The sequence below is a fragment of the Microcaecilia unicolor genome, chromosome 3, assembly GCF_901765095.1.
Source record: "Microcaecilia unicolor chromosome 3, aMicUni1.1, whole genome shotgun sequence".
Lineage (NCBI taxonomy): Eukaryota > Metazoa > Chordata > Amphibia > Gymnophiona > Siphonopidae > Microcaecilia > Microcaecilia unicolor.
This window is the reverse complement of record NC_044033.1, coordinates 64605667-64622219: the sequence shown is the minus strand read 5'-3', so window position 1 is coordinate 64622219 and position 16553 is coordinate 64605667. Positions and strand designations below refer to the sequence as shown.

Below are 16553 nucleotides of genomic sequence, written 5' to 3'. Positions count from 1 at the left end.
TTTCCGGAAATCATTGGTCACTTCCAAGTATCTGATGATGACTCGTCTCACATCCAGATATTTAAGAGCAGAGTACTCCTCTGGGTAGTCCTCCCTACGAAAGGAAGGGAGACAGAGCTGCTGATTCACATGGAAGCGAGAAACAATCTTGGGCAGGAAGGAAGGCACTGTGCGAATAGTCACTCCTGCCTCAGTGAACTGCAGAAAAGGCTCTCGACATGAGAGCGCCTGGAGCTCGGAAACTCTTCTGGCTGAAGTGATAGCCACCAAAAAGACTGTTTTCAACGTCAGGTCTTTCAGAGATGCCCTCGACAAGGGTTCAAAAGGCGGCTTCTGCAATGCTCTTAGCACCAGGTTGAGATTCCACGCAGGCACCACTGAGTGCAGAGGAGGGCGCAGGTGATTAACTCCCTTGAGAAAGCGCACCACATCTGGCTGCGAAGCCAGGGAAGCACCCTTCAGGCGGCCCCTGAAGCAAGCCAGAGCCGCTACCTGGACTTTAAGGGAACTGAGCGACAGGCCTTTCTCCAGACCTTCTTGCAGGAACGCCAACACTGAAGAAATTGGAGCAGTGAAGGGAGAAAGTGAGCCTGCTTCACACCACGCTGCAAAGATACGCCAAACCCTGGCGTAAGCAGTAGAAGTAGAGCGCTTCCTCGCTCTCAGCATAGTGGCGATGACCTTGTCTGAGAAGCCCTTCTTCCTCAGACGCTGCCGCTCAATAGCCAGGCCATAAGACCAAAGGGGGAGGGATCCTCCATCACCACGGGACCCTGATGCAACAGGCCCTGCTCCACTGGCAGCCGCAGAGGATCGTCCACTGAGAGCCTGATCAAGTCCGCATACCAGGGACGCCTGGGCCAATCCGGACTCACCAGGATTACCCTGCCGGGATGCTTTGCCACCCGGTCTAGCACCCTGCCCAACATGGGCCAGGGCGGGAACACATAGAGAAGCTCTTGTGTCGGCCACTGTTGGAGAAGAGCATCTACTCCCAGGGATCGAGGGTCCCGTCCTCTGCTGAAAAAGCGCGGCACTTGGCAATTGGCCGATGACGCCATCAGATCTAGGCTCGGCTGGCCCCAGCGCTTCGTGATGTCCAAGAACGCCTGAGCAGATAGCTGCCATTCTCCGGGCTCCAAGGTATGGCGACTGAGAAAGTCCGCCTTGACATTCATGACTCCGGCAATGTGGGCCGCTGAAAGCTGCTCCAGGTTCGCTTCCGCCCACTGGCAAAGATTCATAGCCTCCTTGGCAAAAGGGGCGCTCTTGGTACCTCCCTGGCGGTTGACATAGGCCACAGCCGTGGCATTGTCCGACAGGACCCGTACCGGCTTCAACACCAGTACCGGGATGAACTCCAAAAGCGCCAACCGAATGGCTCTGAGTTCCAGGAGGTTGATAGACCACTTTGCCTCTGCAGGAGACCAGAGCCCCTGCGCTGTCCTTCCCAAGCAGTGGGCTCCCCAGCCCGACAACGAGGCGTCCGTCGTGACGACAATCCACTCTGGGGTCACCAGAGGCATTCCCGCAGACAACTTGTCTGTCTGCATCCACCAGCTCAGCACCTTGCGCACTGCTGGGTCCAAGGGAAGGCGCACAGCATAATCCTCCGACATCGGAGTCCAGCGCTGCAGCAAAGAGTGTTGAAGTGGTCTCATATGAGCCCTGGCCCAGGGCACAACTTCCATCGTGGCCGTCATAGAGCCCAGCAGCTGCACATAGTCCCAAGCCCGAAGGGGAGAGGCTACTAGGAACTGGTCCACCTGAGCCTGAAGTTTGACAATCCGATTGTCTGGCAGGAAAACTCTGCCCACTTGGGTGTCGAATCGAACTCCCAGGTACTCCAGGGACTGAGTCGGGCGCAGCTGGCTCTTCTCCCAGTTGATGATCCATCCCAGGGAGCTCAAAAGAGCAACTACCCGGTCCACAGCTTTGCCGCACTCTGCATAAAAGGGGGCTCGGATCAACCAGTCGTCCAGATAAGGATGGACTTGTACCCCTTCCTTTCGTAGGAAGGCCGCGATGACCACCATTACTTTGGAAAAGGTCCGCGGAGCAGTAGCCAACCCGAAAGGGAGGGCTCTGAACTGGAAGTGTCGTCCCAGGACTGCAAAACGCAGAAAGCGTTGATGAGGAGGCCAGATGGGAATATGCAGGTACGCTTCCTTGATGTCCAAGGATGCCAGGAACTCTCCTGCCTTCACTGCCGCTATAACAGAGCGGAGAGTCTCCATGCGAAAGTGCCGCACTTTCAAGGCCCGATTGACCCCTTTGAGGTCGAGGATAGGCCGGACAGAACCTCCTTTCTTTGGTACCACAAAGTAAATGGAGTAACGTCCCTTGCCAAGCTGACTTTCTGGCACCGGAACGACCGCGCCCAGGCGGATCAGATTGTCCAAGGTCTGCTGCACTGCCACAGCTTTGACCGGAGACTTGCAGGGAGAGAGTACAAACCCGTCTTTTAAGGGTCGGCAGAACTCTAGTTTGTAGCCGTCTCTGATGACTTCCAGCACCCACGCGTCTGAAGTTATTGTGGTCCACTCGCCCAGAAACGAGGACAGCCGTCCTCCAATCTGCACTGGGGCGTGGACCAAGACCCCATCATTGGGTACGAGACCCTGGGGGAAGACCGGAGGGAGCACCTCCGAGACGGCGGTCTCTGCGAAAGGAATGCTGCTTGGGGGAGAAATTCCTCTTGAAGGAAGAGGGGGCAGAGGAACCCGACTTGCCCGGGCGGTACCGACGGGCTTCCTGCAACCGTCCTCTGGAGGTACCGGGACGAGAACTAGCCCGAGCCCTGACCTCTGGTAATTTCTTGCCCTTAGACGTGCCGAGATCGGTCACGATTTTGTCCAGCTCGACCCCAAAGAGCAGCTTGCCTTTAAAAGGCAACCTAGCCAGGCGGGATTTAGAGGCGTGGTCAGCAGACCAATGTTTCAGCCAAAGCCACCGCCGCGCAGAGATTGTCTGAACCATGCCTTTCGCTGAGGCCCTCAAGACATCATACAGCAAGTCTGCCAAATAGGCTAAGCCCGATTCCAGGGCCGGCCAATCAGCCCTCAAGGAATGATCCGAGGGGGAAGCCCGCTGCACCATAGTCAGGCACGCCCTGGCCACATAGGAGCCGCAAACTGAGGCCTGCAAACTTAAAGCAGCCGCCTCAAAGGACGACCTTAAGGCCGCCTCCAATCTTCTGTCTTGGGCGTCCTTTAGGGCCGTGCCACCTTCCACCGGCAACGCCGTTTTCTTAGTCACCGCAGTGATTAAAGAATCCACGGTAGGCCACAGATAGGCCTCACGTTCACTCACAGCCAAAGGATAGAGGCGGGACATAGCCCTAGCCACTTTAAGGCTCGCTTCTGGGACATCCCATTGAGCCGAAATTAGGGTGTGCATGGCATCATGCACGTGGAAGGTTCTAGGCGGGCACTTCGTCCCCAGCATAATGGCAGAGCCAACAGGGGCTGAGGGAGAGACGTCCTCCGGAGAGGAAATCTTCAAAGTGTCCATGGCCTGTAACAACAGGTTGGGCAAATCCCCTGGGCTAAAAAGCCGCGCTGCAGAGGGGTCATCCGCTCCATCCGAGCGGGGATCCGTCTCCTCCAAGGAATCCGCAAAGGACCGTTGGGAGACCTCAGACACGCTGCCCTCATCTACATCGGAGGAGACAAAGTCCTCCAAGGCCTGGGAATCAACCCGAGGGCGTTTACCTCTGGGAACCTCAACCTCTTTACCAGACGAGGGAGCAGGGGCAGCGTTTTGCATGAGGAAAGCCTGATGCAGCAGCAAAACAAACACGGGGGAGAAACCCCCCAGACTGTGCACTTCCGCAGCCTGGGCAACAGCCCTAGACGCACCCTCAACCGGCGCTCGCAAGAGCGGGGGAGAGACATGCTGCGCATCCAAAATGGCGTCCGGCGCGACACTCCGCGAAGGAGCCGCGCGGGAAGAACGGCGCTTAACTTTAGCCGCTTTTGTGCCGTCGCCGAAATTAAGGGCGTTCATGGCATTAATGTCTCCAACCTCAAGGGCGGCCCACGAAGAAGCCGTCCGAGCCGCGTGGCCGGCCAAGATGGCGGAGGCGAGGAGCGGGGGATGGGCGTTTATGGCGGGAAAAACCGCCACGCCGGAGGAAGGACCGGGACATTCATCGGTCACGAAACTGTCACCCAACAAGGGCGAATCAGGCTGTAAGACCCCCGCATCCCCTCTAGAAGCGCTCAAGCGATCCGGGGAGCGACCCTTTGCGCCCTCGCCCTCCGACGCCATATGCCACGAGGAGAAGAATCGGGGAACCCCCTGCCCGCTATAAAAAGGTAAAAATTACCTGCTGTCCGCTCCGAGCTGTAACGAACTGGTGTCCCAGTGAGTAGCTGCAATGAACGTTTAAATAACGTCGAAATAAACGCCTTTAAGGACGTTTAAAATTTTTTTTTTTTTTTTTTTTTTTAACGGAGCCAGCGGGAGGGGGGAGAAAAGGAGGGACCTGGCACCACCAGGTTTGCACTTGCTCAAAAGAGCCCTCAACCCCAGGCACTCAACAAAACCTAAAAATTAGGCTTGGAGGCCTAGCCAGAGCTGCTGCTGTGTGTGACCACCACCTGCTGAGATAGAGAACATACTGAGGAGTTTCCGGCAGCACATGACCACATATAGGGAGGCAAAAGTTTGCTCTCTATCTCCACCTGCTGGTAGATGGACACAACCCACCAGTCTATGGATTGATCAGCTTGATGATATGGAAATATATATTTACAGTTTGTTGTCTTTGGTTTCTGCTTTCCTCATCTTCTTTTCACCGTCTTCCTTCCATCCAGCATCTGTCTTCGCTCTCTCTCTGCCATCCAGTGTCTGCCCTCTCTAATGTTCCTTCCATCCACATCTGCCCTCTATTTCTGCCCCTTCCATCCACCATCTGCCCCAGTCTGCCATCTCTCTCTCCCCCTTCCATCCACCATCTGCCCTCTCTCTCTCCTTTCCCTCTAGCATTTGCCCTCTATCTCTGCCCCCTTCCATCCACTGTCTGCTCTTTCACTCCCTTCTATCCACTGTCTGCCCTTTCTCTCTGCTCCTTCGATTCACCATTTGCCCTCTCTCTTTCCCCCTCCCATCCATTCAGGGTCTGCCCTCCCTCTCACTCCCCATTCCATCCAGGATCTATCCCCCCTCTCTCACTGCCCCCTCTTTTCGGCTCACAGTTCCCACCTGCGGCTGCCCCTAGTTCCAGATCCATTGATTCTCCCATCCACCCCTGCCCCAGGCATGACCCCATTCTCCCTCCTGCTCACTTTTCAGACCCCAGTTCCAGCTCCATGCCCCTTCTCCCATCTGTCTACCACCCAGTCCCTTCTGCCCATCCGAGTCCCCCTCACCCCATCTGTCTCCCACCCAGTCCCTTCTGCTATCCAAGTGCCCCCCACCCTCACCCCATCATCTGTCTCCCACCCAGTCCCTTCTACCCATCCGAGTCCCCCTCACCCCATCTGTCTCCCACCCAGTCCCTTCTGCTATCCAAGTGCCCCGCACCCTCACCCCATCATCTGTCTCCCACCCAGTCCCTTCTGCCCATCCAAGTCCCCCTCACCCCATCTGTCTCCCACCTAGTCCCTTCTGCTATCCAAGTGCCCCCCACCCTCACCCCGTCTCCCACCCAGTCCCTTCTGCCCATCCGAGTCCCCCTCACCCCATCTGTCTCCCACCCAGTCCCTTCTGCCCATCCGAGTCCCCCTCACTCCATCTGTCTCCCACCCAGTCCCTTCCGCTATCCAAGTGCCCCCACCCTCACCCCATCTGTCTCCCACCCAGTCCCTTCTGCCCATCCGAGTCCCCCTCACCCTATCTGGCTCTCACCCAGTCCCTTCCGCTATCCAAGTGCCCCCCACCCTCACCCCATCTGTCTCCCACCCAGTCCCTTCTGCCCATCCGAGTCCCCCTCACCCCATCTGTCTCCCACCCAGTCCCTTCTGCTATCCAAGTGCCCCCCACCCTCACCCCATCTGTCTCCCACCCAGTCCCTTCTGCCCATCCGAGTCCCCCTCACCCCATCTGGCTCCCACCCAGTCCCTTCTGCTATCCAAGTGCCCCCCACCCTCACCCCATCTGTCTCCCACCCAGTCCCTTCTGCCCATTGAGTCCCCCTCACCCCATCTGTCTCCCACCCAGTCCCTTCTGCTATCCAAGTGCCCCCCACCCTCACCCCATCTGTCTCCCACCCAGTCCCTTCTGCCCATCCGAGTCCCCCTCACCCCATCTGGCTCCCACCCAGTCCCTTCTGCTATCCGAGTCCCCCCCACCTTCACCTCATCTGTCCCCCACCCTCACCCTGCCTCGTCTTCTCCCTGCCACCCGGTCTTTAAAAAGAAATTGCCGACGCGATAGCGAGCGCAGCACCTCGTGTGGAAGTAAAAGAAGCGGATCCGATCATCTCATTGGGCCTTCCTTCACTGTCCCGCCCTAGAGGAAATAGGAAGTTGCGTCAGAGGAGGGCGGGACAGTGAGGGAAGGCCCAATGAGATGATCGGATCCGCTTCTTTTACTTCCACACAAGCTGCTGCGCTCGCTATCGCGTCAGCAAATAAATTTAAAGGGCTGGTGCGGGGAGGGGGGGGGGGGGGGTGCCAGGATGAAGAGCAGCGGGAGCGGCGGCACCCCCCCTTTCTGGTGACACCCGGGGCGACCAAAAGATTTAAAGGCCTCGGCGGCGCGGGGCGAGGGTAAGCACCGCGGCGGCGCCCTCCAGAGGTGGGTGCCCCCCTGCGGCGCTTACCTCGCTTACCGCATCGGCACGGCCCTGGCCAGAAAAGTGTGTGTGTGTGGGGGGGGACCTGGCACCACCACGTTTACACCCAGAAGGCCAATTTATAAAGCCTTTACCCCAGCTCAACTGAACCCTCAGAAAGGAAACAGGTGCCCATCCATAGGAACCTGAGACAGAGCTGCATAGCGAGGTTCTATCGCCTGTTGGAGATAGAGATACTGAATGGAACCTAGTGCACAGCAGCCTGATGTGGCAAAGTTCTAATTTGCTCTCTATTTCCACCTGCTGGTAGATGGGTACAACCCACAAACGTGAACTAATCCTTTGAATGCGCTAAAGATTTTTTTTTTAACTGATATTGCTGGTCCCATTTATTAAAACTTCCACAGATGATTATTACTTGTGTTGGAAACACATCTGGTGTCTCTCTAACTTAAGTCCACGGGTTTTCCTGTATTCTATTTGGTTGATCTCTGTCTTTTCAGTGTAATATATACAGTCTTCTCAGACACAAATATGCACACCTTCACTAAAACCTAAGTTCTGCCTCCTCTGAGATCAACCATTAGATGCACTGCAACCTTCACATCAGCATTTGACTATTCGTTAGGAACAGAGGACGCAGGGCATTCAGTTGGATACTTCCAGATGATTTTAAAGAAATGCGTATTTTCAGCCTATTCTTCAGAAAAAAAAGATTTCCACGGAGTCTGCCCTCTCCAGCTATTTATTTACTATAACAATAATCTGGGGCTAAGACCCATTTTAAAAATAAACTAAGTGTACCATGTGTCATGATAGGTCACAGTACCACTACAGAAAGTGGTCTAATTCGTGCCTTTCTACTTGCTCTTTCTGAATGTGCTCTGCCACACTCTTGATGCTAATCCTCCTCTTTTTAAGTTACCGTGGGCTCTCAGCTATAGATGCAGGTTCACCGAAATGGTGACAGACTCATCAATGCAACTTGCTCATCTTCCAGCCAAACAACCTCATCTGTACCTCAATGAGTAACTATCAGATTTCTCCCAAATTAATAAGTACAGTGGAGGAGTAGCCTAGTGGTTAGTGAAGTGGACTTCGATCCTGGGGAACTGGGTTGGATTCCCACTGCAGCTCCTTGTGACTGTGGGTAAGTCACTTAACCCTCTATTGCCCCTGGTACAAAAGAAGTACCTGTATATATGTAAACCGCTTTGAATGTAGTTGCAAAATACCACAGAAAGGTGGTATATCAAGTCCCATTTCCCCTCCCCAAATTAATAAAATTTACTTTTCAATTGTTCTTTTTTCTTTAATTTTCAAAGTATTTAAATCCAAATTATTTCTCCTGCTGTCACTCTGCCACCTCAATGAATGTACCTAAGTAGTTCTAACGCATATACAACATACTTTGTACTTCCTTTCACCTCTACCCCAGAACCTATTATGCTGATACAGTCAAGCCTATCTTCAGTTTGAAGAATAAGACTTTCTGTCCTGGAACCTGCAGTGTTCCCTCCCTTATCAATGTAGAGATTTTAGTCACCAGTGCATTACTCTAGGTTTGCATTCCCAGTGTTCAGATGCCCCGTGGCATATTTTTCTTTTAAATCACTTCATGAAGCCCAGGAAGTGGCAGCCACTGATACAGCAACTGATAAAAGATTACACCAGATGTTCCCAAACCCAGTAGTGTAGCCAGAGGGCAGATTTTGGATGGGACAGGTGGAAATGGGCAGCCACTCCACGCTGCCTCCCCCCTCCACAATAACCTTTACAAGAAACTAAGTATCTGAAGGTGAAGAACTCTCAAAGGCGCCCAGAAACTCCTGTGCACAGCTCGGTATCAACTTCCTGAGCCGCTACCACCGGCACATTGTGCATACTCGGTTTTTGCACATGCACAGAGTACCTGTGTTGACGGCTCAGGAGGCAGCTGCCAAGCTGTGCACAGACGTTGCTGTGCACCTACAGGGAGATGTTCAGCTGGTGGGGCTTGGGGAACCCTGCCAGTTACCAGAGCAGCAGTTTGCTTTTGGGTGGACATGTTCCCACCCAGGCCCACCCTTAGCTGTACCCCTTCTATAAATTGTCCTGGGGGAATCCCAGCCAGTCACGTTTTCAGGATATCCACAATGACTATGCAGGAGACAGATTTGCATAACAAGGAGGCAGTGTATGCAAATCAATCTCATAGATATTCACTGTGGCTATCCTGAAAATCTGACTCGTCGGGGTTCCCCCAGGACAGGGTTGGGAAACACTGGATTACACAAATAGTCAGAGCAAGGCAAAACATATCTGCCAGCATTGTATGCCTCCAGCAAAACCAAGTGATTTGAAATTTAGAAGTGTTTTAGGGTGGGGGAGGAAAACAGCAATAAAGATCAAAGACAAAATGTGCTCAGTGAACACAACACTAATACAGCAAATGTGTCTTGAGAAAAGCAGACCTCAAGAAGACCCCCTCGATATCCTATGAAGTGCTGGTGGCTGGCTCCTCTGCTTACCTTGCCAGAATCAAGTGCCATTTGAAACTCCTCCATTGTGTCAGTTGAAACCATGCAGCGCTTAAGGTCTTGTAAGGCTCTAATGAAAGAAAGAAAAGTAACCCTTTTAGTAACTAAAGACAATTCCATGAGGTTAGCGGTGTCCTTTCCTAGGAAAGGCTAATGTCTTGTTCTGTTCTTGTACTTACTGAGAATACACATATTTATTTTGATTTGCTCATACCTTTTTCAGTAGTAGCTTACACCTTTCAGTACAAACAAGGTTGGTAACATAGCTTTTCCGAGAAATTGCAGCTTTAAAAGAAACCCTGGATCTTAAGGTTTTAGCAGATTCACCATCTGGCCCATTTAGAAACCATTCTTATATAAGTGGTGCCATGCTAACTCAGAACAGTAGTCCAGGTCACTTGAATGCACCCCTCCAGATGCCGATGGGAAGATCCATGCCTCGTTACGCACTCCCAGAAGATGTTAAATACTGGGCTAATAATTGCTGAAGGACCTATCATCCAGGAATTTATCCAAACCTTACTACTTGCCTTGAAAAAAAATGATCCATTCTGTCACTAAACTGCATTAAGTGTATAAACTGCCTAGACCTTTTATCAGAAAAGGAAGTATAGTAAATCTTAAACTATAAACGTTAAGTGCCGTGCTAATGGATACTTAACATGGGTAAAATGGACGAACACAGGACACAGTAAACATTTTACATTAGTACATGCAAATTGCAAAACTAACTGTGCAGTATTTTTTAGGAGGTGGGTCAGGGACACAGAGTGAGCTTAGGCCCCAATGATCAAAGGTAAATGTGGGCGCTAGAGGCCACTAGCGCCGGACTAATACCCGCATCTACCTGCGCCCCCATTGTCATCGGGCAAACAGCACCCCAGCGAAGCAATAGCACAGAGCTTATTTAAATTAGATTGAAATGAGCTCTGCTTGTATTCTGCTCCTATGATCAGAGAACAGCGCTCTGATTGTAGGGGCAGAATAGCTCCTTAACCCTACGCTAAATCCTCAGCTGGAATTAGGGTTAAGGCTCTGTTCCCCCCATCAGAGTCAGGCAGCCTGGGCTGTCACCATGTCCTGGGGATCCACTAGACCCCCCTCCAAAAGCAAGGCCCTGTGGCCTAGTGCCCCCTCAAGCTCCCACACTCCCCTGGGATGGCGACAAAAGGTACACTGCTTTAGTGTGTCAGTCCAGGAGAGTTGGGCCAGCCCAGGGTGACCAGATAGGTTCCATGTCAGGAGAGTTCAGAGCTCTAGCAGTCGTTGCTCAGGATCTCCAGACCTGGTGGTGCGGGACCAGCCAGAGATCCAGAGCCCAGCGGTGGGAGATGGGTCCTAAATCCAGGCAGTGCAGCTCTGGTGAGGGATCCAGAGTCCTGGTGGCGCAGTCTGTACTGAAGTTTTGGGTTACTGCATGAGGCTGCAGAGGAGAGAAGCTTGACGGACAAGACTCATTTGGAGCTGTAGAGAAGGGCCCCTCGAGCACTAGCAGGGGATCAGATCTTTCTGCCCAGTACCTGGGGCCAAGTGATTTAAAAAACAAAAATTGAAATCCAATGCAAAGGTGGATGAAACCTATGTGCAAACAGAGCAGACTGATCTGTCAAGAAGCCACTGTCATGTTACAGCTGCTCCAGACCTCCCATAAAATCTCTCTTGATAAAGGTTGGTGGGCCTTTCTGTGCATCCCTCAGAATGCACATTTGAATACTGATCAGCTCATTTAAATGCATTAGGGAAAGGGAATGGGACTAGATATACCGCCTTTTTGTGGTTTTTGCAACTATATTCAAAGTGGTTTACATAGTATACACAGGTACTTATTTGTACCTGGGGCAATTGAGGATTAAGTGACTTGCCCAGAGTCACAAGAAGCTACAGTGGGAATCGAACTCTGTTCCCCAGGATCAAAGTCTGCTGTACTAACCACTAGGCTACTCCTACATTCCTACTGTCTGCTGCCTCGAACCGGAAACAGCCCACAGAACCCCTTTGTACATCTTCCTCTGGATAAAGTGTTCGCTAAACTTGCTGGATCCGGTCAAAAAAACCCACATTGCTGGCCCGTTAAGTTTAATGCATCTTCCTCTAAGTCTATTAAAAGCACAGTGACTTTAAAAGCATCTAAGGTCTACTAAGGTATATTTGGGGTGTTGTTTTTAGAAGATCATGACAGAAGCAATTAGAAGTTGAAAGTAAAATATTGATTATATGCAATAAGTGCTCAACGAAAACACTAAAAATCAATTAGCTACAATGAGTCTGAATGGTGGTTAAAAGCTGGGTTTGTTTGTTTGTCAGATGTGCTTAAAAAGCGGATATGTCTAAAGTCAAAGACTGAGTTACCTGTTACCAAGTCTGTATGGTGCTTAAAAGCTGATATGCCTACAATTCACACAGAAGGCAAAGTACTGATTATTTGCAGTGAGTTGGAATGTTGATATACTAGGCTGACAGATTTATAAACCATACACACAGCCAAGTATTTATTACCAGCAATGAGTTTGAATGTATAATTAGGTATTAACAATGCAGAAAACTAAGCTCTGATTGCCTTCACTGATTAATATTTGTGATGAGGTTGAAAATTAAGCTTTCCATTGTTGCATTTCTGCACAGAAAATTGGTGGGGGGGGGGGGGGGTTTCAGATGTATAATGGAAATTGGCATATTAGAGCATATCTGAGTTATTTTCCTCCCTTTATACATTTGCTGCATTAATTATTGACACGCCACATAAGTTGTGAACTAGAAACTTTCTTTGGATCAACAACAGATTCCTCCAAAGAAGCTGCCTCACCAAGTTTTGTTATTAAAATATTACAGATATATTATACTAAAGGTCCAATACTGGCTTACAATCAAATCAGGTCACACATGTCCAGTGATCTAGAACCATTTCATATATTTTATTTTACTTATTTATTTTATTTATTGCATTTGTATCCCACATTTTCCCACCTATTTGCGGGTTCAGTGTGGCTTACAATACTTTGTGAAGGATGGAAATACAGTGTTACAGTACGATTATGGGTTACATTGTGAGGAGTTATAGGAAGACATAGTCAAGTCAAAATTCATTAGGGCATGGAAACCATTTGAGGTTATAGTGGGGAAAAGATAAGGCGATAGATCAGATTCAAAAGAACATAGGGTATAACATTTTATCTGTGGGTGGAGTTTGAAGTGTGGTGACAATACGGGTAAGAGAAGTTCAGAAGGGAGTGTATTGATGCATTTCTATTAGTATGTATGGACTTCATGTGTTTTGATCCTTGCAATATCATCCAGTAGGCTCATTGCCAGGTCAACAGATGTCTCAGTCCAGTATTAGGGATGACTACAAGAGCAGGAACCCCCCTTCAAAGATATGATAGCCAGGTAAAAGCCAGAAGTGCTCTCGCTGCTGCTACAGCAGCAACATAGAGGGTTGGCAGTCTCTCCGGTGTGGGGATGCATTAGCCAACCCTGGGATTGACATCCTGTTTAGTTACCTGCCTCATCAGACAGCCTCAGTTATCCACTTCTTAGTATGTTACCCAGTACTCAATACCCAATACATTAGGGTATAAAAGTAGAACCCGACACCATGGTCTGACCTGTTGTAAAGATTTGAATGGATTCCCTCCAAAAGGTCTCTCAGTTTATCTTCTGCCTCATTTTCAGCAATGGTCAACTTTTCTCCAGTATCTCGTCTGACAGCCACAAACTGACTATTTTTCATGTCTCGGGGGCCCACCTCCAGCCTGATTGGAACACCCTATAGAGAGGAGGAGAGAAAGCAAATTAAGTTCTTATGCCTTTGACCTTCTTCCACTACTGCAAAATATATTAAATGCACCCACTTACACTGTCTACTTCTTTTACAAAAGAACAATGAAATACAGTCTTAGCAACTAGGTATCCAGAAGAAACTTACTTTCAAGTTCTTTTCCATTACTTTGGACTCCCATGACAAAGTTTAAGAATCCCTCTTTCAAAGTCTTCATACTTGACATGTATCAGCACATAGGATTCTACCACTTATAAGCACAGCAGCACCCATATTCACTTGACTACGTAATGGTGGGAGTGGATTCATAGGATGAGCTTTAGAAACATTTTAAAAAAGGTCCCAAACCCACCACCTCAACAATGAAACTCATAGCAAAAAAAAGTGCCAAATGAACTATGAAACAAAATGCTGCTAGTACTGCAGTCTGAAGAAAGCTCAGATGCCTTTAAAATTTCTTGAATGTGCAGCTAACAGCCATATTGACTCTGAAGAGAAAACTGCACAAATAAGATACCAAGAATGTACATAAACAGCAGTTTGGTCATTTAATCTGACCATGTACTTCAGTCTACACTGCTAAGGATCTATCCCAGTCAGTAGCCATAGAAATGTGACTATCTGCAGGATAATCACTCCTTATCCAAGTAAAATTTGTGCAATCTTCTTCTCATCCTGAGATGCCATTCTTAATCCATCATCCAGCAGACACCTCCTCCCATCTTTTACCATCTAAAGCTTACACTCTGCCCCCCAATTCTGACAAATTCAAGGGCAAAATTTTTTGTTACAACTAGGGGATGTGTATTTGGATTGATTTAATTGGGAAATGGTTCACAAAACAGACATTTTCAGGGTGGTTCCAAAACAAATGAGGGTGTCACAAAAAAAAAAAAATCCAAATTCAACGGTGCAAGTGAACCAATGCTTTTTGACCTTAGTAACTAGCTGTGTTGTGCTACTGTTGCTGTCTGGCCTACTCTTCCCACTCTACCCATGGCTCCTCTCTGGTTGCCTTGGGATCTTAAAGCCTTGCTGCTGCTACCGTCAATGCCTGGCCCTCTCCTCCATCCCTGCACCTCTCCTGATCTAGTATATTGCTGTGTTCATACCACTCCTCTTACTGCCCCATTCAGTTCCTGGGGTGCTCTTTTGCTCTCCTGGGCTACCCTTGCTGCTGCTAGTCTGCTCCTGCTGCTCTCTTGATTCAGCGCCACTTTATTTCCTGCCTTCCTCTTCACTCAATATCCTACTCCTCTTATGCCAAGAGTGACTTAAATACTCTAAGGAGCACGGAATGATTAATCTCTTATGCCTCTGTTCTTGCTCTTGTTTTATGCTCTTTGAATTGTGGTTTTAATGTCTTTCTTATTGCTGACATTGCAAGTGCTATTTCCCCACCTCCTGAGCTTTGGGGTCTTCATACCAATGATGGGTGCCCTTTACCCTTCTTTTGGTGCCTTGGGCTGTTCACGCCATTGTTTATGCTGCATTACTTATCATACCTTTCCAACAATAGCTCAAGGTGTGTTCCATTCAGGTACATTGAGAATTTCCCTCTCCCTGGAGGGCTCACAATCTAATCACAAGGAACAGCAGGGATCTGAACCAAGCACCCCTAGATGTCAAGCCCAGTGCTCTAATCACTAGACTACTCCTCCACTCTTGTACTCCTGTGTCAATGCTAAGGGGTCTTCATGCCTTTCTCAGCACCTTGGGGTACTGTTGTCTATGTTGCTAATGCCAGCCAGTAATTTCTATAGAACTTAAATAGAAAACCCCAGTGATAGTTGACAATATTAGAGCTGCACCAAACAGCATATTTTACTATTCGGCTAAACACAAATAATGAAATATTTTATTCGTCCGAATACGAATAATAGGCATTGAGCTTTAACAAATAAAAGTAGCAAGTGAAATCAGAGATCAAGTGTTTATTTTGGTAGGATTTAGCACAGTAGAGCCCTGGAATATTTGTATTTAAATCACTATTTGGCCGAATACAAATAACGTATTCAGGGCCGAATCGAATACAAATACGAATATTCGGTACAGCCCTAAAATGCATGGCTTCCTCCCACTGATTTTAGTAGAATCAAATGAACTTTGTTACCTGAAAAGTAAGAGAAAACTATCAGAAATCAAACCGAATAGTTCTTGCCTACCAGGGGCGTAGCCAGACAGCAGATTTTGGGTGGGCACCAAGTGTTCTCCCCCCAACATCAAAAAAATATCTCAGCTGGTGGAAAAATGTTTATCTGCACCTTGGCAGTCTGCAGCAAGCATGTGCTGAAAACTATTGTGGAGAGAAGTGTTTTTGTTACCATCAAGGGGAAGTCTGGCCAAGCTAAATGTGTGCTACTGTTGGGTGGGCCTGAGCCCTAACTGGGTGGGCCGAGGCCCACTCAGGCTGTTGCCTACACAGCCTGAAAGGTAAGCAAGACTTTGGTAAAGCTGTGAATTTTATTTGTAATTTGTTTAGTGCAAGATGCCAAAGCAATGGCTGTTATGAATTAAATTCTTCCTCGGCAGTAAAATGGGAGAAGTTACCAAATAAAAGAAAAGATTTTTATTGCACCAGCTTTTGTTTTTATTTTTAGAGCAGCAGTGTAGCTGAATTAGCAAAAGTATGAATGAGTTCAAGGCTCACTCCCCTCTGTACGTGCAGACTGCACTCTATCCAAACCAATAAAATGTACATCCAGGGTAGCTTTCACATCCCTCAGAAAGTTATGAGGCTCAGACAATCTTAATGAGCCCTCCATAAAGTGCCATTTCGGACATGAACAGCAGCAACTTCAGCTGGTTTTCATGGTTTTATTTCACACTTACAGCCTATGAAGTCTCTAAACAGGAAGTGCATTCAGTAAAAAAAAAAAAAAGATTAACATTTTAGTGCCCACCACGGAGGGCTTTAAAAAGCTATCGTTAAATCTGTTTTATAATCCACAGACCAGATTTATAGATATGAAGGAAACAAAAAAACTCATATCAAATCACAGCTAGAGTTATAGATTTATGGGTGGAGGTACAGATATGGCTAAAGGATCTGACCTTAAGTTCCCAATGGTTAAACTTCCAGCCTGGCGAGTAATTGTCTCTCACGTCAGCACGTGCCCTGATGCTCACGTTCAGCAGGCGCTGCAGGTATTGAGAACATTTGTTCAGCAGAGCCTCTCTGTCCTCTTCAGAAAGTGAAGTTGTAATACCGCAGGGAATGATGACAACCTGCAACACAGACAGAAATGTGCAGAAGAGCCGGGGACGTGAAATGTCAAAGAGCCAGGAAACACCCAGGTGATGGAAAGGGGATTTAGGGGATCTTTCTAGCCAGTGAAATTCTTAGGACGCCCCACATCACCACCTGTTATCAATATGGCATCATTATGGACCAGGAAAAATGCTCCCATCAAATGTCACTTTTCTATTAAATATATGAATATCACAAAAAAAGATTTGAGAGAGTATCACTACTGTATAACCTCTAATATTTCTCTCATATATTGGCACCAAAGTA

The 16553-nt window shown here is 48.8% G+C and overlaps 1 protein-coding gene across 4 annotated transcripts in view; it reads right to left on the bottom strand.

The window, feature by feature from the left end:
- The window catches only part of EPRS (glutamyl-prolyl-tRNA synthetase), a 216568-nt gene that overhangs the window by 10388 nt on the left and 189627 nt on the right, over positions 1 to 16553 (bottom strand). For all 4 annotated transcript variants that reach the window (XM_030196016.1, XM_030196017.1, XM_030196018.1 and 1 more), the window contains 3 exons: positions 16091 to 16264; positions 12864 to 13024; positions 9253 to 9331 (listed from right to left, as the gene is read on the bottom strand). In XM_030196016.1, coding sequence (XP_030051876.1) covers positions 9253 to 9331; positions 12864 to 13024; positions 16091 to 16264 — 414 coding nt within the window. The remainder of the gene's footprint in view (positions 1 to 9252; positions 9332 to 12863; positions 13025 to 16090; positions 16265 to 16553) is intronic.